Here is a 20,654-nt window from a genome sequence, read left to right on the forward strand (position 1 = left end):
ATGAGGAGTCTCGAAATGGTCGAGAGGTAAAGATTTATATATTGGAAGGTTGCATTCGGATATCGGAATGGTTCCGAGTGATTCGGGCATTTTTCCGGAGTACCGGGAGGTTACCGGAACCCCCCGGGGAAAGATATGGGCCTTGTGGGCCATAGGAGGGAGGCTAACCAGCCCACAAGGGGCTAGTGCGCCCCCACATGGGAGGAGGCCGAATTGGACTTGGGAAGGGGGCGCCACCCCCTTTCCTTCTCCTACTCCCTCTCCTTCCACCCTTTTCCCCCTCCGGTAGAAGGAAAAAAGGGTGGGGCCGAATCCTACTAGGACTGGAGTCCTAGTAGGACTCCCCTCTCCCTGGCGCACCCCTTGTTGGCTGGCCTCCTCCTCCCCTCCTTTATATACAGGGGCAGGGGCACCCCAAAGGCACAACAGACAATCTCTTAGCCGTGTGCGGTGCCCCCCTCCACAGTTTTACACCTCGGTCATATCGTTGTAGTGCTTAGGCGAAGCCCTGCGCCGGTAACTTCATCATCACCGTCACCACACCGTCGTGCTGACGGAACTCTCCCTCGGCCTCAGCTAGATCTAGAGTTCGAGGGACGTCACCGAGCTGAACGTGCGCAGATTGCGGAGGTGCCGTGCGTTCGGTACTTGATCGGTTGGATGGCGAAGACGTTCAACTACATCAACCGCGTTACTAAACGCTTCCGCTTTTGGTCCACGAGGGTATGTGGACACACTCTCCCCGCTCGTTGCTATGCTTCTCCTAGATAGATCTTGTGTGATCGTAGGCAAATTTTTTGAAATACTACGTTCCCCAACAAGATGTCGGGGTACGACATCTATGGGACCAGCGTGGCCCCTTTGTAGTTTGGCTAGGGAGATAGACGAGCACGGAGAGCAAAAATCTAAGAGTTCACAAGCGAGGTCTTTCCCATGTTTGGGCCGCCGACTTGGGGCTCAAGTTACAAGCGCAGCTTGCCGGAAAGATGCATGCAAGGTGCAACTACTGTGTAAGAGTGAGCAAAGTGTCAACCCGTGCCCAGGTAGCCATGAGCCTCCTTTCATAGACAAAAAGGGTCACCACAGTGGCAACATGGTCATTACATCTTATGGAACAGTGGTCTTGATGCTATCCAACCTAATCCTGCCAGACTAGGACAAGGACATTTAATGCACCGTGCGATGATAACGATCCTTTGGCAAAAGGCGTCTCTCCTTCTGTGGCGTCGGCCTGGACGAGCCTATCGTCTTGACACGTCCACTAGACGAGTGTCAATAAATTTGACCTACATGCGATGTGCCGACACGCGTCCTGATGATCCTCCCCAAGTCGCTTGCCCGCTCGACACCTAATCTTGGAAAGCCATCAGCTGGTCGATGAGGCGGAGCGGTTGAGAAGTGAGAAGGGGGAACTTCCCCGCAAGGAGCTTGTCGGGTCTTGGCTTGCTGGTGTGGAGCTTGCTGGCAACTTGAGTCTTGACCTTCAGTACTAACTTAGTACTTCTCGATGACCTGCCGGGAGGTCTTCTTCATGGTCTTGTATATTGGATCTTGAGTCTTGTATGCAGTAGTCCTCCAGCAAGCCTTGCCAGCGGGAAGGCTACAACTGCCTATGCACAAGTCAGGGTACTAAGGTACCCATATCTTAGTGCACCGACAAAAGTGCTTAATGATATTGCTCCAAAACCCTCAACTACTTCACCGCTTCACTCCTATCCAAAACCCTAAATATCCATCTCGGTCCCACCGTACTATTCCTATCCGAACCCACCAAGATGAACCATACACCGCCACATGCCAAACCCTAACGCTTCGGTACAACCAAAATGGATCTCGGTCTCACCGAGATGGCCTGACCAAGTTTCTGTAGTGAAGTTGCTTCATTTCGGAATCACTGAGCCCTAGCCATTGCACTTCGGTCCCACTGAGATGTTTTGTTCGGTCTCGGCGAAAAGCCTAATGGTCAAGTCTTTTATACTAGTCGGTCACCGAGATTTTAATGTCGGTGTCACCAAGTTGGGTCAAAGACTTGTAACAGTTGGATTTTTGTGCTGCCTATTTACACCCCTCCACCACCACTTACTCAGAGAGAGAGAGAGAGGCATCAGAACCAACCACTACGTGCACTACTCATTTTCTGAGAAGAGAACCAACTTCTCATGTGTTAAGATCAAGAGACTCCAATCCAACCATTTGAACCTTGATTTCTAGCCTTTTCCAAGTTGCTTTCCATTCATTCCTCTCATCCACCCAAGCCAAATCCATGAGAGAGTGTTTGAGTGTTGGGGATACTATCATTTGAAGCACACGAGCAAGGAGTTCATCATTAACAACACCATCTATTACCTTTTAAAAAGTGGTGTCTCCTAGATTGGTTAAGTGGCACTTAGGATCCTCCAAGAGATTGTGGAGTTGAACCAAGGAGTTTGCAAGGGCAAGGAGATCGCCTACTTCTTGCAGATCTACCGGAGTGAGCCTAGTCCTTCGTGGGCGTAAGCCATGATGGAATAGATAAGGTTGCTTCTTCGTGGACCCTTCATGGGTGGAGCCATCCATGGACTCGCGCAATCGTTACCCTCCGTGGGTTGAAGTCTCCATCAACGTGCATGTACGATAGCACCACCTATCGGAACTACGACAAAAATCATTGTGTCTTCATTGCGTTTGAAATCTCCAATCCCCCCTTTAAATTCATATGCAAAGTCTTTACTTTCTGCTGCACAACTCTTAGACTTGCATGTGTAGGGTGTACTTGACTTGGTAGAATTGCTAAAACTTGCCCACAACTAAAATTGAGAAAATGATACGTTTTTATTTGGTCAAGTAGTCTAAGTGATGCCCCGCTTCCAACAACCCCACAACCTGGATTTGCAACGCAACAGAGGGCGCAACGTCGTTGCCTCCGGCCGCCCCTTGTTGCAAAAATCGATGCGGACATGTCGGGCAAGAGGCAGACGACGACGGCTTGCAGCGAGTGGAGGAACAAAATCATGTGCGAGGTGGAGTCATGGAGGTAGGCGACGAAAGAAGGAGAAGGAAGAAGACGTTATGGATGAAACGGGGGGTTGTGAAGACACAAATAGGAAGGTTTGGATGTGGCCCCGATAGGACGTCGCGCGCGGTAGGCCGAAACTGTGGCCAGTCGACCATCAGGAATCGTTTACCATCTAGATGTGCCCTACTCAGACCCAAATCCGAATCGGTAGTGCATAAAAATAAGCGGTTTACTAAATTTTGTCTCATGTGTCTATAAAACCGTAGTAGTATAGATAGATGATATATAAAGGAAGGAAAGGGAGGATCCTACATGGCCACTGGTAAAGAGTTTGCTTCTAAGGCTGGTATCTTTGTTAGAGTTACTTTTGAAGAGAGTATCAATCAAATAGTGAAATTCATAACCATACCAAAACTTCCTCTATATTTGATGAGGGTCGCTATATATGGTTTACCAATCAGCATGACCCAGCTTGTATACCTCTAAATATTGACATTTGTTTTGAGAGATCTAAATATTGGACGAGGATCCTGTGCCGTGTGGCAGGGTGCCGTTCGTCACTGACTCGTGGGCCCCGACTGTATGTCAGAGGAGCTCCCTCCCTAAATATTCACATTGATCAACTAAAAAAAATATTCACATTTGATCAATAAAGTAGTGTTGGCAATCCTGAAAAAGAAAACACTAAATTTTGTCTCCTGGCTGGCCTTGTCTCGTGCGCACCAGCACCACAGGGCACCGCACAGGCGAGCGCGAGGCGACGTGCCTAGCCCGGATATCAGAAGCAAGCTGAGCCCGGCACGACCTTTGGCTTGTGAAGGCGAATTCTTTTCTGGCTGATAGATAAAAATCCCCACCACATCCGCAAGCGCGAACTCCCTCCCCGGATCTGCAACTAGCCGGCTTCCCTCCCGATCCGTCTCGCCGCGGCCGAGATCCTTCCTTCCTCCGGCGAGAGCCAAGATGTACTCGTGGGAGATGCTGTCGTTCAACATCCACGACGGGTTCCTGGAGGCGATCGTGCGGGGGAACCGCTCGGGCCTCCTCACCCAAGCCGATTACAACAACCTCTGCCAGTGCGAGACCCTCGACGACATCAAGATGCACCTCTCCGCCACCGAGTACGGTCCATACCTCCAGAACGGTATGCCGCGTGGATCTTTTCCTTCTCTCTTCTTTGGGTTGGATTGGGCTGCTTGGTCTGCGTTGATCGCGATCCCATCCATGCCAATTGAGATCTCGATTGGCCAATTGGAGATTTATTTTGTTAGTGATAATAGGGGAGACTGCACCGTGCTCGGCGAGTTGGGATTGTTTTGAGCTAGCCCTACCTTGTCCGAAATTTCTCTTGCTCTCTGGGAACCGTCGGGAGCAGGTTTGATGAGCAACGAAACGGGCGGTGTTAATCTACGCAGTGCCTGCAAGTTGGTTATACTGTATTTCCCACAGCCCACATGTCATGGCAACTCTGTAGCATCAGCCATCAAGATGAATTTTGCCGCAAGATCCCTTTCATCCTCATTCATCCACTCCCGCCTTACGGTTTCAGCCATCTGTGACGTGTTGCAAGCCGAATTCACCCAATTCATTACATCAGTTCCATTAATGTGCTCTTGTGCTATGATATACAGTATCCGCTGTGTATGTTTGTTCTATGCGTTTCTTCTGATACCTCTGTATTGTGATCGTATTTCTGATTAATTGCAGAACCTTCTCCCTTGCACACGACAACAATTGTGGAGAAGTGCACTCTCAAGCTGGTTGATGAATACAAACACATGTTGTGCCAGGCGAATGAACCTCTATCTACATTCCTACAGTACATAACGTAAATAATGAAGCACTGCTAGGATGCCATTTGTTTCTGCTTCGTTTGCACAAGCAAACAACATATCAAACCAGTGCAGGGAGGACTTCGGTTTGATCATAACGGGATAATGTTTTCTGCAGGTATGGACACATGATCGATAATGTTGTACTTATTGTTACTGGGACATTGCATGAAAGAGATGTTAACGAACTGTTGGAGAAATGCCATCCATTGGGCATGTTTGACAGGTATTGTTCTGGTTCCTTTCTCGTTTCTGTTAAATGGAGATCTATCAAATACTGACTCTTCATTTTTTTTTCCTCCAATCAACAGCATTGCATCACTTGCGGTTGCTCAAAATATGCGTGAGCTTTACAGGCTGGTTCTAGTTGATACACCCTTAGCACCGTACTTCTCAGAGTGCATTACATCTGAGGTAAAAACTTTGCAACCATTGTGCTGTCCATTTTTGTTGAAATGGTTAAGTATACCTTGGTATGTCATGCGAGCTTCATGTTTATTGTGTAGGATCTGGATGACATGAATATTGAGATCATGAGGAACACACTCTACAAAGCGTATCTTGAGGATTTTTACAAATTTTGCGCGGTATGTACTAAAATATGGTGGCTTCTACAATTTTTCTGACTGAAAATGTTGTTTTGCCTAATTGTGTTTGGTTTCTAACTAACTTCTTCGCAACAGAAACTAGGTGGTGCGACGGCTGAGATTATGTGTAATCTCCTTTCATTTGAAGCCGACAGAAGAGCTGTAAACATTACAATAAACAGGTAAAAAACTAAACATTTCATCCTTATGTGTGACAGATCTCCATGTTTGCCATTACATTCACAGACATCTGACTGCTAATTTCCTTGTCATGTTTTTTCAGTATTGGTACTGAGCTGACTAGAGATGACCGCCGGAAGCTGTACTCCAACTTTGGTCTATTGTAGGTTTCCGTTGGAAGTAGCACTAGCATTACTTTTAGTTAAAATATGCCTATTTTGCATGTGGTTATAGTAATCTGATGTTTCCAGGTTTCCGTATGGTCATGAAGACTTGGCTGTCTGTGAAGATGTTGACCAGGTTTATCCCCTGTTCTGCTTTTAAGCTCAATGTTGGTCATTCTACTACATAAATATTTTCAGTTGTCTAAACACAGAGTTATAATGCCATGAACTGGTTCATTTTATTACCTAACTTTGTGCATATTGCTCAGTATTTCAGGCTTAAGTTCTGTTAATATGGTTATTTCATGATAAAATGTCTCTTTCAGATGTTTGTGATAGGGCCATTGATAATAATTAACTCCTCGTGAGGTCTTTTAAACATACCATGTGCCCTAGGCTGAACACTTCCTCCGTAAGAATGGAGAAGCTTCATACCTACCAGTCACCAGGGTCAAGGAATGGGGTTGCCTCTCCCGTGTGGCTTAAAAAAATGAGGGTAAAGAAAAAAAAAAGGGGGGGGGGAGCTGTGGGTTAACACCTCGCTACGACAGTAGCAACAGTCTATTTTCTGTGTTGATAATTATTGCCAAAAACGTGTACCACTTTGTTGATGGTGCGGATGGCCAGGTAAGCCTCCATCAATTTGCCTGCAAGTTTCGTGTTCCTGAGCTTCCTTTAGGGCCAATTTATCCTGGGTTAGGGGACACATCATCGACCTGTGTGCCTGGCTTATCTGAGAAGAATGATATTCCATTGGAGATGCTTTTGTGGCATTTCATTTGATGGGCATAAGTCAAACTCGGCTTACTGGATGCTCTTTTATATCAGCTGCAGTATGAATGTTTTGTTTGGCCTACAGCAGTCATGGTCTCATTCTGTCATACGGCTCTTTTCTCGCACGAAGATTAACATCATGTGTTTTTTTTATTGAAAATTGCCCTATGTGGTATACTTATCCTGTAAGCATGTGCATCTATTTCTTTCTTTGTGTATCATCAGCATTTGGCAAGCTAGCATTTTAGCTAACAGTAACACACATTTATATATTGTCCTTTTTTTGGCGTCTTACCCTCTGGTCTCTCTTGTTAGGATGACTGTTTTCCTGTTCTGATTTATGCTCTCTAGGATGTATTGTGGTTTTGAGTGTGCTACTACATTTTGGAAGTTCTCACTTGAAAGTTAAATGTGTTTTTTGTTGTTGTGGAGATGATAATAAACAGAGCATAGGGAAATCTCAACAAGCATGTAGTATTTCAAGAGGGATTGCATCTAAGTTATACTGGAATTCAGACCAGTGTCCTCTTCATAAAAGTGAGATCTGTGCCCACGCATGAATTGCTGACGTCAATACTTTTTTTGTGCTCATCCTGCAGGTGCGTGGTGTAATGGAAAAGTACCCCCCATACCAGTCTATTTTTGCCAAGATATCATATGGCGAAAGCCAGATGTTGGACAAGGCCTTTTATGAGGAGGAAGTAAAGAGGCTGTGCCTGTCATTTGAACAGCAGGTACAATTTTTTAGGTTTACCTTATATGTAGGTTTACACAAGTTACTTTATGTAAACTATCTGACAGGAATAACAACAGATGGTCAAAATGTAAGAGATCCGATATTGTACACTGGATGCATGCAAGTTCTCTAGGTCACTGGTTATACACTCAATAAAGATTAGCAGTAAAGCAGTAAACACCAACTATTGGTAGGCTGATTTAGTCAAAGCCTATAACACGCCCAGCCACATGAGAGAGGGATTGCAGCACCCGAGCTCCACTGCTCTCTATATCTAAACATTTTGAAATTTGTGTTTTTGAAGTTTCAAAAAAATATGAAATTTTTCCCAGGGATACGTATACATATTCCTAATATCTGTGGCAAGTTTCGGTAGAAATCTCATTTTGTTTTTGGCTATAAAAAAACAAATTTCTGACAGAATATAGGAGAAAAGGGATTTCTCTTTTTTATATTTCCCATAACACAAAGTATTTCTTTTTCAGATTTTTACCGGGCCTTAGGATTGTGTGTATGTATTCACGTATTTGATTTAAGATTTTTTTTAGCGACGGAAGTGTGTTTTTCAAAATTTTCAAATACCAGGAGCCATGGAGACCTGGAGCTGCAAGCAGTTTTCGCAGCCACATGCACTACTGATGCATACCAGCGTGGTGCATACATACATGCTTGTAAAATATGCGCTAACCAGCCACGACTTTGCACATGATTCTATAGATCCATCTTAAGTCATAACTCTATTTGAACAACTTGTGAGTGCCCGATAGTTCTAAAAAAATGCCATAAGTGCTAGTGCCTGTTGGTGAGTTTTATTGTCTCAGAAAACTTGTGAGCTTTGTGTGCCACTATTTCGGACCTCAACTCTAGAATTTAAGGTGGGAGCTCTGATATTCTCTTCTTGTTTGTGCAGTTCCACTATGCCGTTTTCTTCGCATACATGAGGCTACGAGAGCAGGAGATAAGGAACTTGATGTGGATCTCTGAATGCGTTGCTCAGAACCAGAAGAACAGGGTCCACGACAGCGTCGTGCCGATCTTTTAATCGCCCCCTATTACTGTGCATATGGTTGTACAAAAGGCCTGCTTTGATGATGGCACAATCGATTGCACACTTTACAAGCTCATGGTTTGTTATTACCCCTGTTCCTCTTTCTACGCGGCTGAAAAGCTAGACCTGGAGTAGTGTATCATTATTTGTTTTTGTAGTAAAAATAAAAGGCGCAGTTGTACGGTAAACTAAATAAATGATGTTTATTTTCGTAGTGGGTGGCACTATTTGTGCAGTTTGTTGGCAATGTAAAATGTACACCCAAGATATCAAATGGTTTGTTGGCAAAACAGACTCTTTTACTGCATTATCAAATGGAACTTGTGCAGCTTAGAAAAGACATGGAAATTGTTGGGCTTTGTTTACTATTGTGTATTTTCCCAAGCCTCCTAGCCTTGCACCTTATAAAAAAAAATAGATCATGAAAATGCAGGTCTACGAGTATGTGATAGTAAGTTTCATGTACTATAATTTAGTGATGTACGTACGCGTGATAGTATCATTAGAATTTATTCCTCACGTATATATCTCGGCAGCTAGGTCGTACATCCGCTCGTATTGTTAGGTGCACGCACACATCAGCACAACGGACGCTGCATTTACATTCAGTGATGATGATGATTTTCAGTTTCTGGAGAAGAGCCTATGGGAGACGAAGACGCCTAGCGTGAAGGCGGCGACGGCGGTGGCGGCGATCACCTCCTTGTTCTTACCTATGGTATCTGCCCACTTGAACCCCTCCTCCGCCGCCCGCTCCTTCCAGCAGCCTTTCTTCTCCCTCTGCGTCTCCGTCTCTGTCGCCGTCTCATACTCAAGCTTCTCCTTGTGGTCCTGACCATCATCTCCTTTCACCACCTTTTCTGTTGCCTTGGGCTCCTGTTTCCTGTCGTCCACTTTCGTGGCCGGGGGTTCCTTGGCCGTCTCCTCTCTGTGCCTCCCCAGCTGCAACCTTGCCCTCGCCGCCTCGATCAGCCGCTCCGCCTCCCGGATAACCTTGGATTTCTCATCCGTTGGTTTGTCGCCGACGTCCTTGGCCGGGGCGGAAGGCAGCTTGGGCACGGTGAGCGTGAGCAAGTTGGCGTCGTACCGGCCGGTGATTGCGTCGAGGTCGGATGTAGATGGCAGCTGAAACACCTTGTGCAGCCGCACGTTCCCAGCTCCGCCATCCGCCGTTTTGTGGCCGAGGATGTTGAGCCGGCCCGCGGGGTCCACGTGCACCCGGAAGTCCTCCTTCTTGAACCCTTGATCAACATAATGTCACACAACTCAGTAGGTACAACAGCAAAGCTTAATTCGGGTTCGGGGAGCACCATTTCATCCATCTCACTCAGCACGAGTCACGAACGGGCATCGCACGTACCTGGGAGGTTGAGGCGGAGGAGATAGCTGCCGTCGCCGTCGACCCACTCGTACACGGGGTCCAAGTCGGCCGCCACGGCTGACGATTCTTGCCCGCCCGCCATGTCGTTTCACTGGGTTTCCCGGGCCGGGCGATCAGACGGTACCTAGCTAGCTTCAGCCGCGTACTGATCGATCGGGCTGGAGGTGCCACCTAGAGTTACTGCCACGCGCCTCATATATAGCATCATGTACGCAGCTTGCCTCCTTGCGCTGGTAACGCTAAAACTATTCGAAGCTTTTCTTGAGGGGCTGGGCTGGCACAAGGAAAATTTATCGTGGGGGTCTAGCCAGGGGATCTCCATTTCCTCCTCCTAGACGTGTAACGTGTCTTGGGCTCACTATACTTTGGGCGTGCGCCAGGGTATCGTCTGTACTAAGAGCAACTTGAATGGCGCGCCCATTTTATCCGCCCATGTCCGTTTGAGTCTGCGCGACAAAAACGACGGCCCAACGCAGAAACCCATTTTTATTTTGCGTTCGCTTTGTGTCCGCGCGAAACCCATTTCCGTCCTAAATTTAAGCCACATTTGGGTCCGAGGCGGATACGAAGCGGACGTTTTCTCTGTCGCTCTCGTCCGTCTGCGTCCGGGCCTGGCCCGCTTGTCACCCACCCATCTCTCTCTCTTCGTATTTATATGAGCTGGCCCACTTCCCCACCGCTCGAGGCGCACTTTGCTCCGATGCGCCCCTGCTTCGCCCCGCTCGCCGCCGTGCTTGAGCGGCCGTGCTCCGCCCCGCTCCCCGCCCCTGCTCCGCCAGGCTCGCCGCTCTCAGGGTCCTCGCGTCGCTTCGTATCCCGGAGCAGGAGCTGGTCCGGTGGTGCTCTTCGAGCGGTGGTTGAAGGCCGCCGGTGGTGTCGGAGCCGCGAGCCTCCTCCTCCCCGCGCCGCGATAGCCGGTGCGCGCCCTCCCCCGTCCGCTACGACGCCTCTCCCCCCGCAGCATCCGCAGTCCGCACCCGCCGTAAATCTCGAGCTCCCGGCCGCCTCGCTCGCCGCCAATGCATTGCCACGGCGCGGCCACGCGAGTTGCGGGCGTGGCGGCGGGACGCAGGCGTGGGCAGGCGACGCGAGCTATGCGCAGGCGGGCTGCGGCAGGACGCGGGCGGCAGGCGACGCGAGCTACGCGCAGGCGGGCTGCGGCAGGACGCGAGCGGCAGGCGACGCGAGCTACGCGCAGGCGGGCTGCGGTGGCCGCGGCAGGAGCCGCAGGACGGGGGCGCGGCAGGAAGCGGGCGCGACGGCGGGCGTGGCAGACGCGGGCACGGCTGTCGCAGCGGGAAACGGGCGCGGCGGCCGCGGCCTGACGCGGGAGCGGGCGAGTGCGACCGCGGGACATGGGCGCGGGCGCGACGGCGGGAGGCCATGGCAAGACGCGGGCGCGATGCCGGGTGCGGCTGGAGCCCGGAGCTTGTGTCGACGAGCAGCTCAGGGCGGTGGCCCGTCAGGTGTTTGAAGAAATGCCTGGATGGACATGCCCAAAATGGGTCTGTTCCGTGTTGGGCACACCGGCTGACCCAATTAAAAAAGCGGACACAGATGTCCGCCCGGCCGACCCAAACGAACAAAATGCGGACAAAATCCGCGTCCGTTTGGATCACCCCATTGGAGTTGCTCTAACTCCATCTCACCTAAGCAACAAAAGAACTCGACATTTTTTAACTTTCTCTCCGCGTCTCATACCTCACACAAATAGTTTATCCCAAGTATTTTTTTTAAAAAGGGCAAAAGATTTCCCACGTATATTAATTAAGAGAGAATAGAGTTTGTGTTACAAACACCCCTTAACAATACACGGAAGAATCACTTTCCCGGCATAATGGACCCTAGTTTCTTAGCTCCGGCGGCGACCCAAAATGATGCCTCCCTTTTGATGTTGTCGAGAAGAACCGTAGGCGGATCGACCATGTTGCGAAATACACGGGCGTTTCGCTCGTTCCAGATCGTCCATGTAGTGAGCATGGTGAGCGAGGCCATGGCCTTCCGGTTGGGGACGGAAGCATCAGTCAACCCAAGCCACCAGTCTAAGGTGGAATGCCTCAGGGGCCAAGTAGAGGTGTCAATGTGAATGAGTTGCAGCCACGCCTTGACCAAGCCCCATAGGCGAATGGTGAAACTACATTTGAAGAAGAGATGGTCAACCGATTCATTCTCACGCATGCATAAGGGGCATGAGCCACAGTTAGGCCAACCGCGCTTGGCCAATCGATCCGCAGTCCAGACTCTATTTTGGATGGCCAGCCAAGCAAAGAACTTGACCTTGGGTGGAGCCCAGATTTTCCATACTGCATGCTCCAAGGGAGAGCGAATGAGGCCGAGAAACTGCGCTTTGTAGGCGGACTCCGCCGTGTAGAGGCCACTAGTAGAATGCTTCCAAACAATGTCGTCGTCAATATCCTCCTGTAGGTGAAAATCCCGGATGGTGGCCCAAAGCTCGAGAAATTGTCTGAAGTGCTCTATAGAAAAATCGGACGTCATCTTGATCTTTTTAACCCAAGCGCCATCCTTTAGTGCTTCCCGCACCTTCCAATTCTTCCTCGTTGACGCCGCATAGATGAGAGGGGCCAAATCCATGGGTTTGCGGTTGTGCACCCACGGAGAGTCCCAAAAGGGGGTGCGCGCGCCATTTCCCACGATAATAGTTGAGGAGGCATAGAAGAAGTTGTAGTCTGCGTTATCGCACAGGTTACCCATGCCGACCCACATCTTATTTGGCTCCTTCCACTCAAACCAAATCCAACGAAGCCTTAGTGCCCTAGCAAATTTCTCCGTGTTTAGCACTCCAAGACTCCCATTGGCAATTGGGCGGCAAATGGTGTCCCAGTTAACCTTGCATTTGGCCCCGGTGGTCTTGTCTGTTCCCTCCCAAAGGAACGCTCGCTCAAGCTTGTTGAGATTTTTGAGGGTGCTTGTGGGGACGACGAGCGTAGTGATGAAGTATATGGCTTGGGAGGGAAGCACCGACTTGACCAAGGCGGTGCGTCCCATAGACGTGATGTTTTGCCCGTCCCAAGGGACCAACTTTGCCGCCGCCTTATCCTCCAGGAACTGAAAGTCCACCTTCCTGAGCCGCCACACAGAGAGCGGGAGGCCTAAGTAATTCATGGGGAAGGATCCGCGCGCCGCCGGAAGGTTTTGAAGGATGTCCGACAGGTTGATGTGCCCACAACGGATTGGGGTGACCGAGCTCTTGTGAAAGTTGGTGGCTAGACCGGTGACATCGCCAAAAAGACAAAGGATGTTGGAGAGGTTGTCAATATCGTGCTTGATGGGTGCCATGAAGACCGCCGCGTCGTCCGCATAAAGGGAGGTTCGTAAAAGAACCCCACGGCCACGGATTTTATGAAATAGCCCTCTAGTTGCCGCCATCTCTAGAATTCTTTGGAGTGGGTCGACCGCGACCACAAATAGCAAGGGGGATATAGGGTCCCCCTGCCGGAGACCCTGGCCATGGATGATGGGGCTGCCAGCGACGCCGTTAAGAAGAATCCGCGAGGATGAGGAGCAAAGTAGGGCGGTGATCCAATCTCGAAAAATGCTCGGGAACCCCCTACGGCGGAGGAGGTCAATGATATACTCCCACTTGACTGAATCAAATGCCTTCGAATGTCCAACTTGAAGAGAAGCGAAGGGGTTTTGCACTTGTGGAGCCTCCGCGCAAGATTCCTCACATACATGAAATTGTCATGGATGCTTCTTGTCTTGATGAAAGCACTCTGCGCGTTGGAGACAAGGTGGAGCATGTGGTGGCTAAGACGGATGGCGAGGACCTTTGCAATGATCTTGGGAATAGCATGAATCAGACTAATTGGACGGTAGTCGAAGATTTCTTCAGCTCCATCCTTCTTTGGGAGCAGTATAATGTTGGCGGAGTTGACCCAATGAAGGTTGGCCGTGCGGAGGTTACCGAAGCAAAAGATGGCCTTCATAATATCATGCCTGATGATGGCCCAACAACTCTTGAAGGAAAGCCCGGTGAAGCCATCCGGTCCGGGCGCCTTGTCACCAGGCATCTGGTTGATGGCCTCACGCACCTCCTCCTCGGAGAAAGGGTCCGCGAGGTTGCCCAAATCATCACGGGCCTAAATGTCCAACCCCTCCCAGTTGAAGTCTGTGGTCGCCGTGGATCCTTTTCCCATGGTCGAGGAGAAATAGTTGTGGACAATAGCCTCCTTTTGAGAGTGCTCAGTGACCCATCCACCGGTGTGCTTGATACGGTGTATGTGGTTCTTGCGTCTTCCGGCGGTGGAAAAATTTGGTGTTTGCATCCCCCTCTTTGAGGTTGGAAATCCTAGCACATTGCTTTTTTCTCGCCCTCTCAAGAATTGCGAAGGCAATAACTCTCCGCTTAAGCCTAGAGCGGAGCTCCAGCTCCTCAACAGAGAGGTGCCTCGAGTCTTGAGCCATGTCCAGGTGAAGAATTACTAGCAAGGCAGCATGATGCATGATCTTGGCCTTTCAGAATAGGCCCTTACTCCATCTCAAGAGTTTGGCTTGAAACTTGTGGTGCAATATCCGAAAGGGGTCGGTATGATGAGTGTGCTCATTCCATGCATTAGCAACCACATCGCTAAACCCCAGAAGAGAAGTCCAAAAATTCTCAAATTTGAATCGTTACCACATCCCAAGTATGACAGACTATTGTTCCAGGTTTTGTTATTTAGCTTCTTAATAAATCGTTACCACTATAGCACAACACGCAGCTCCTCAAACAATGTTAGTACTAAGCATGCATCCAAGAGGATTAATTACTCACACATCAAATGGATCAACTGGAACAAGGGCATCAAGGAATGAATTGAACACACTGTCTGTAACCGCCAATCTGTCACATTTGACAAGATTCACAGTAGGTCTTAACCACCAGAAATTATTGACAGGCGCTGATGATCAAATCAAAATAATGAGGTCGTCAAGGCTAACATTTGCCTAGGAAACAGATTATGTGGACAAAGGAGGAATTCAAGATCAAAATGAAAGCGCAAAGAGATGACCTGGGGCCATGTTATTCCAATCCAGCAGAACTTAACTTTTTTTTTTCAAAACATAGGGTCCCAGCTGTGCATCTCAAGGCTTTAGCACCAATGACAGACCAACTTTTGTGCTCTTCTCAATTGCCTTTGTGTCAACCTCGCCGGAGATGGTGACAAGTGACTTGGGTCGCCATTCATGCTGGACAAGGGCACTGGCCATGCCATAGTTGTTGAAGCGTGCCTTCACACTGGTGTGCGGGTCCAATGAGTGCTGCGATCCAAATATCAATGTGCTCTCGTTCCTTGGGAAGTTGTGGGACAGCTCTGCTCCAACAGCAGTGCTTGAATGTGACTTTACTAAGTGGTAGTAAGACGCAGTCAAGGTGTCACCGTGATTGTTCCTGGATGAGATTTGAAAGTTCATTACCAGAGCAAATGCTATTATAATAAAGCAATGAAGCACCGCACTTGACACCTTAGTATGGAATCAGATTGCTAATCAGCATTACCTATCAATCTTGAAAGAATTACATAGTAGTAATACATATGATAGCTGCACATATAGAGATACTTACAGGTGGAGTGAAGCAATAAGATCCGGATACGTGAGGCTTAAAGCAGCATTGTACTTGGTGAAATTGCTAGTTGCCGTGTCAAACGAAACGTCAACACCAACTGATAGTTCTTTGCTTCCGAATACACCAGAAAGGTTAACCATAGGGTTGGGGTTCAGCCCAACACTTGCATTGACACCGGCGAATCCATGGAGATACTGGAGTTCAAGCTGTCAAGGCAAAAAAATACAAATTAAATCTCCTATCGCAGTGATCACCATATTGCAGATTAGAAGTTTAAGCAAACGGAGTGGTAAGAAAATTATACCTTCCCTGACCTCTGGTCTGGAACAACCAAACTGAGAATTGATTTCAGCCCTGGAGTTGCAAACTCGTCAACTGTGAATGTTGTCAGAAGCTGGAAGACGTGAAATATTCATCAGCGAATAAAAAATCTCAAGAACTGTAACATTGCTGTGAATTAATATTATGAGGCATAAAAGAAAAGCCAAATATGTGAGAAATAATATCAAGGGAAAACAAGCAATCAGATGTTTATACATGATTCATGTGAGAGAAAAAGGGAGAGTCGGAGCAAAGGCGGCTTACATCTGACTCTGAGTTTGCTTTGATATCAACTGTCAAGTTCTTGTTCTTAAGCTGGGTCTGAAGCTCGCCAAAGATTGACTCGTTTTTCCTAGTTCCTGCAGCTGTGATTGCCTGTACGTAAACCAAAATCATTAATACGTAGTAGCGCACAAATACTAGACAGAGACACGGTTACCGAAACCATACAGGTAAACCAAAACCATCAATATGGAGTGCACAAATCATATCCAGAGACATGGTTACCTAAACCATATACTGATCATGAGTACATTTCCTCAAGAAATGCTTCGTGTCAAGGAATCAAAAGATGCACAATCCAGTCAAGGTGAAAGGGAAAAGGGTAAAGTTCTGGCAGCTCGTTGCGAAAGTGAAGAGACGGTCCCTAAACAAAGATTTAATATCCTTGTAACACATGAGGGTCCACAGTCTCCCTCCATGGCCAAAACTGAAAACTCTACATGCAGAACAGGCACACACGGAATGAGAACAGCTCGACACAGTGGCACGGCGGCGATCTGTGTCGGCAACGGCGGTACAGAGGCACAAAATAGAGATCGGCGGGCATCATTCTAACATGCATTTGTACCGTAAGTAGTCGATCAAGGTGGGGAATGCGAGGCGGACCGTAACTGGGACACTGCTACGGGACACAAATTTGCGAAATCGCTATGGAACAAGTGCGAGGGAGAGGATGGCACTGGTACTCACGACGCCCTCGGGGGTGCATGTGGTGAGGGTGAACTTCTGGTGCGTGCAGTAGTCCCTGTAGAGCAGATCTGCGTGCAAATCATCACATCACATCACAGCATCATCAAGATCGGCACCGGAGAGGCAATCAGAGGAGGGGAGAGAGGGACTGGCGGCACCTCTGGTCTTCTTGCCGATGTCGGTGTAGAGGCCCGGAGCCATGGCGGCCGGCGACGGAGACGACGACTTGGGTGGTGGTGGGGAGAAGAGAGCGGGAGAGAGATCGCGGGGAAGCGGCAGCGTCGGGCGGAGGCTGCGGCGACCAGTTAAAATGGAGTCGTGGCAGATCTTGCCCCTATCGTTTTCACTTTACAAAATGTTTGTTTTTCTGCGATTTTGGATGATTCGTGTGCTGGTGTCGAGTAAATTGCACAGAAGTACCACAATTGGGGCATTGGAAGCAGATTGATACCAAGATTGGTAATTTTTACGTGTCAGTACCAACTTTGAGGCGAGACGTTGCAAAAGAGGCTAAAAGTGATGTTTATACGTATTGACAGGGAAACTGACCGGTTGGGCCCGCCCGTCAGGCGCCACGCTGGCCAGTGCGCGCGTCGCCTGCGCTGACTCGGACGAGGCCGGCTCGGCCCGTTTATGTGCGACCGAGCCAGACCCCGACCCCGACCGCGCTCGCTTCTTCTTTCTTTCTTCCTGCCTCGCCGTCGCCTGCGCCCGCCACCGCCGGCCGCCACAGCACGCCGCCGCAGCCATGGTTCTGGAGGACGAGAGCAGCGACGACAACTCAAGCCTCCCGTACATGCACTCCGAAACCTCCACCGATGGGCTGAACCAGGTAAGTTACTCCATTAGAGCTAGGGTTAGGGTTAGGTTTAGGAAATTTGGGGATTTTTGTGTGTAGGTGGTCTTTGTTGTTAGGATTTCGTTTGATTTGATTTGTCATCGTCCTCTGCACATGATGGTAACTTGGATTTTGCTTGGGCAGGTGCCTTTCTCTCTTGAGGACCCGGATTACAAGGGTCTTGAGCTAGATCTGATAGTGTTGTGCGAGAAGCATGGGTCAGAGAGGCTTGTTGCGTTTGAAGGAACAATGACTGGGAGAAGGTTCTTAGCATGTGCAGAGCCGGTAATTTTCTTGCCTTGGTGATTAAGCACTGGATGTGTTCATTGAAAGTGGCAGAGTCTTGTTTGCCACCTGTGATTCAGTTATGTGCATGCTAAATTTGTTAGGAATGATCATTATTAAGTTCAGTGGAATGCATTTATTAGAAAATATATGCTCCTGTTGTGTGCACATGCTATTTATTTACACTTCTTTCCAAATGCAGTGTTGCTCAATATTAAGTTCAGTGGAGCCAGTTAGTAACAATTGCTTACTGCTGACAGTAGGTAGTCTCATTAGCTAGTTTGTTGCTGCAGGCTAGTGTAGTGTATTTAGGTGGGCAAAGTAGTTTTGGATGTTAACATATACCACTCCTCAACAGTAATAAACAGAGCCTGCGGATTTCATTATATTAATGGTCAATTCTTAGCAACTGCTGTTGCTTAGCACATGGCTGCTTAGCAACTTCTAAGTTGAATGGAGTGTTACTCTGGTGCCTGGTAAATATATGAGTTGATCATGCATTGTAGGATTACATTAATCTATTTTACAATGTGGTCCTGTTGCTTAGCAAATGGCTGTGCAAATCCAGTTAATGTCAGTGCCAACATTAGGTACTGCCATGAACTAACTATTGCTTAGTACTCTTAGTAGTTGTATTGTACTAAATTTTGCCCTTATAATTTTTCCAGGAAGGTCAGAATTGTGGGTTTGTTCAGTGGGTTGATGAGCAGTGGCCCCCAACAATGGAGAATGCATTGCTGAAGCTTTGGTCAATGGTTGAAGAGAGCAAGTCTGCTAGGGTGTATGATAATCTTCAAAGTGCTCTAACTATTCATCAGTTGACAGAAGAAAAGAACAAGCTGGATGCAGACTATGACAAGTTAGTGAAAGATGTGCATCAACTTGTGGACTTTCAGCAGGATAGGGTTGTGGATTTCAGTTATCTGCAGTCTGCTGTCACATATCAGCACCAATGCAGAGCTGAATTGGTGGCTGGTATGAATGCAGAAATGGCAAAGAAAGATGCAGCTGCACAGAAGCTTCAACAAAAGTATGAACTCCTGTGCAACCTGACAAGTGCTCAAGCAACTGTCATCCAAAACTTGAAGTTGAAGAATATGAAAGAGAAGGAATTGTTGAGTGAGGGTAGGATGAATTTGGAGTTGAAGAATGCAGAGTTCACAAAGTTTGAGGAGAAGCTCACCCAAGAGAAGCTAGAGTTGAAGCTCCAGGTTGCTGATCTGCTGAAGCTCAAGGAAAACCATAATGAAGAGAAGCAGATGCAAGAGTTCAAGATTACTGAGCTCATCAAGGCAGAGGAGAAGCTGAAGGAGAAGATCAAGGGGATCCAGGCCATCTTGCAGAACTGAACAAGATGACTTGAGATTAGTGGGCATTGCAGACCTTTTGGGAATGATGGTTGTGCAATGACCTAGTAACTTAGAATTATGGTTGTGTAATGTATGGTTCTAGTACTAACTGTGAACTCTGGTTGTAACTCTAGTAGTTATGCTATTCATCCTTTTGTGAGAAAAGGTGGATTGTGCATTTGAACTCCACTATGTAATGTGATCAATGTGAACAATGGATATGTATTCTATAATGTGTTGAACTCCAGTGTTACTTATGTTATAGTGATGCTTAAAAGCTTAAATGCATTTGCAAAAGTAATGCTTATGTTAGAGTGATGCCTTTAGGTGTTTTCCTCGACCCCGAGCCACCAAAACCCTAATTGATAGGTTTAGGTGTTTTCGTCCACCCCGAGCCACCCTAGACCCTAAATGATGCCTTTAGGTGGTTCCGTCGACCCCGAGCCACCCTAGACCCTAAATGATGCCTTTAGGTGGTTTCGTCCACCCCGAGCCACCCTAGACCCTAAATGATGCCTTTAGGTGGTTCCGTCGACCCCGAGCCACCCTAGACCCTAAATGATGCCTTTAGGTGGTTCCGTCGACCCCGAGCCACCCTAGACCCTAAATGATGCCTTTAGGTGGTTCCGTCGACCCCGAGCCACCCTAGAGCCTAGATGATAGGTTTAGGTGGTTCCGTCGACCCCGAGCCACCAAAACCCTAGTTGATGCCTTTAGGTGGTTCCGTCGACCCCGAGCCACCCTAGACCCTAAATGATGCCTTTAGGTGGTTCCGTCGACCCCGAGCCACCCTAGAGCCTAGACGATAGGTTTAGGTGGTTCCGTCGACCCCGAGCCACCAAAACCCTAGTTGATGCCTTTAGGTGGTTCCGTCGACCCCGAGCCACCCTAGAGCCTAGATGATAGGTTTAGGTGGTTCCGTCGACCCCGAGCCACCAAAACCCTAGTTGATGCCTTTAGGTGGTTCCGTCGACCCCGAGCCACCCTAGAGCCTAGATGATAGGTTTAGGTGGTTCCGTCGACCCCGAGCCACCAAAACCCTAGTTGATGCCTTTAGGTGGTTCCGTCGACCCCGAGCCACCCTAGACCCTAGTTGATGCCTTTAGGTGGTTCCGTCGACCCCGAGCCACCCTAGAGCCTAGATGATAGGTTTAGGTGGTTCCGTCGACCCCGAGCCACCAAAACCCTAGTTGATGCCTTTAGGTGGTTCCGTCGACCCCGAGCCACCCTAGACCCTAAATGATGCCTTTAGGTGCTTCCGTCGACCCCGAGCCACCCTAGAGCCTCGATGATAGGTTTAGGTGGTTCCGTCGACCCCGAGCCACCAAAACCCTAGTTGATGCCTTTAGGTGGTTCCGTCGACCCCGAGCCACCCTAGAGCCTAGATGATAGGTTTAGGTGGTTCCGTCGACCCCGAGCCACCCTAGAGCCTAGATGATAGGTTTAGGTGGTTCCGTCGACCCCGAGCCACCAAAACCCTAGTTGATGCCTTTAGGTGGTTCCGTCGACCCCGGGCCACCCTAGACCCTAAATGATGCCTTTAGGTGGTTCCGTCGACCCCGAGCCACCCTAGACCCTAAATGATGCCTTTAGGTGGTTCCGTCGACCCCGAGCCACCCTAGA

General features: G+C 48.7%; 4 protein-coding genes across 4 annotated transcripts; 2 read left to right on the forward strand and 2 right to left on the reverse strand.

Moving 5' to 3' along the window:
* Positions 1-3,715: 3,715 nt before the first annotated feature.
* Positions 3,716-8,606, forward strand: LOC109784426 (probable V-type proton ATPase subunit d). The gene is made up of 10 exons (XM_020343021.4): positions 3,716-4,139; positions 4,703-4,823; positions 4,946-5,053; positions 5,139-5,241; positions 5,334-5,414; positions 5,511-5,596; positions 5,698-5,757; positions 5,846-5,894; positions 7,132-7,266; positions 8,179-8,606. The coding sequence occupies exons 1-10, from the start codon at positions 3,959-3,961 to the stop codon at positions 8,308-8,310; spliced, it is 1,056 nt and encodes a 351-aa protein (XP_020198610.1). The 5' UTR covers positions 3,716-3,958; the 3' UTR covers positions 8,311-8,606.
* A 201-nt stretch (positions 8,607-8,807) lies between these two features.
* On the reverse strand, positions 8,808-9,885 carry LOC109784425 (uncharacterized). The gene is made up of 2 exons (XM_020343020.4): positions 9,677-9,885; positions 8,808-9,557 (listed from the first exon to the last, which is right to left on the reverse strand). Exons 1-2 carry the CDS (start codon positions 9,777-9,779, stop codon positions 8,941-8,943), a joined length of 720 nt encoding a protein of 239 aa, XP_020198609.1. The 5' UTR covers positions 9,780-9,885; the 3' UTR covers positions 8,808-8,940.
* A 4,594-nt stretch (positions 9,886-14,479) lies between these two features.
* On the reverse strand, positions 14,480-16,924 carry LOC109784424 (mitochondrial outer membrane protein porin 3). The gene is made up of 6 exons (XM_020343019.3): positions 16,718-16,924; positions 16,560-16,627; positions 15,852-15,962; positions 15,571-15,660; positions 15,264-15,472; positions 14,480-15,089 (listed from the first exon to the last, which is right to left on the reverse strand). Exons 1-6 carry the CDS (start codon positions 16,758-16,760, stop codon positions 14,783-14,785), a joined length of 828 nt encoding a protein of 275 aa, XP_020198608.1. The 5' UTR covers positions 16,761-16,924; the 3' UTR covers positions 14,480-14,782.
* Positions 16,925-17,548: 624 nt separating this feature from the next.
* On the forward strand, positions 17,549-19,129 carry LOC109784427 (uncharacterized). Its single transcript, XM_020343022.4, has 2 exons — positions 17,549-17,682; positions 18,351-19,129. The coding sequence occupies exons 1-2, from the start codon at positions 17,647-17,649 to the stop codon at positions 19,029-19,031; spliced, it is 717 nt and encodes a 238-aa protein (XP_020198611.2). The 5' UTR covers positions 17,549-17,646; the 3' UTR covers positions 19,032-19,129.
* The last annotated feature ends 1,525 nt before the right edge of the window (positions 19,130-20,654 follow it).

This window comes from Aegilops tauschii, chromosome 3 (genome assembly GCF_002575655.3).
Source record: "Aegilops tauschii subsp. strangulata cultivar AL8/78 chromosome 3, Aet v6.0, whole genome shotgun sequence".
In the NCBI taxonomy this organism is placed as follows: domain Eukaryota; kingdom Viridiplantae; phylum Streptophyta; class Magnoliopsida; order Poales; family Poaceae; genus Aegilops; species Aegilops tauschii.

What these genes read in the sequence shown, in the direction of transcription:
- LOC109784424 (XM_020343019.3), bottom strand. Translation starts at nt 16,760, where the DNA reads ATGGCTCCGGGCCTCTACACCGACATCGGCAAGAAGACCAGAG. An exon ending in CATCGGCAAGAAGACCAGAG is followed by an intron (nt 16,628 to 16,717) that starts GTGCCGCCAGTC and finishes ATTTGCACGCAG; the next exon opens with ATCTGCTCTACAGGGACTAC. An exon ending in CTTATTGCTTCACTCCACCT is followed by an intron (nt 15,090 to 15,263) that starts GTAAGTATCTCT and finishes AATCTCATCCAG; the next exon opens with GAACAATCACGGTGACACCT.
- LOC109784426 (XM_020343021.4), top strand. Translation starts at nt 3,959, where the DNA reads ATGTACTCGTGGGAGATGCTGTCGTTCAACATCCACGACGGGTTCCTG. An exon ending in CCATTGGGCATGTTTGACAG is followed by an intron (nt 5,054 to 5,138) that starts GTATTGTTCTGG and finishes TCCAATCAACAG; the next exon opens with CATTGCATCACTTGCGGTTG. An exon ending in CAGAGTGCATTACATCTGAG is followed by an intron (nt 5,242 to 5,333) that starts GTAAAAACTTTG and finishes TTTATTGTGTAG; the next exon opens with GATCTGGATGACATGAATAT.
- LOC109784425 (XM_020343020.4), bottom strand. Translation starts at nt 9,779, where the DNA reads ATGGCGGGCGGGCAAGAATCGTCAGCCGTGGCGGCCGACTTGGACCCC. An exon ending in CCTCCGCCTCAACCTCCCAG is followed by an intron (nt 9,558 to 9,676) that starts GTACGTGCGATG and finishes ATGTTGATCAAG; the next exon opens with GGTTCAAGAAGGAGGACTTC.
- LOC109784427 (XM_020343022.4), top strand. Translation starts at nt 17,647, where the DNA reads ATGACTGGGAGAAGGTTCTTAGCATGTGCAGAGCCG. An exon ending in TCTTAGCATGTGCAGAGCCG is followed by an intron (nt 17,683 to 18,350) that starts GTAATTTTCTTG and finishes TAATTTTTCCAG; the next exon opens with GAAGGTCAGAATTGTGGGTT.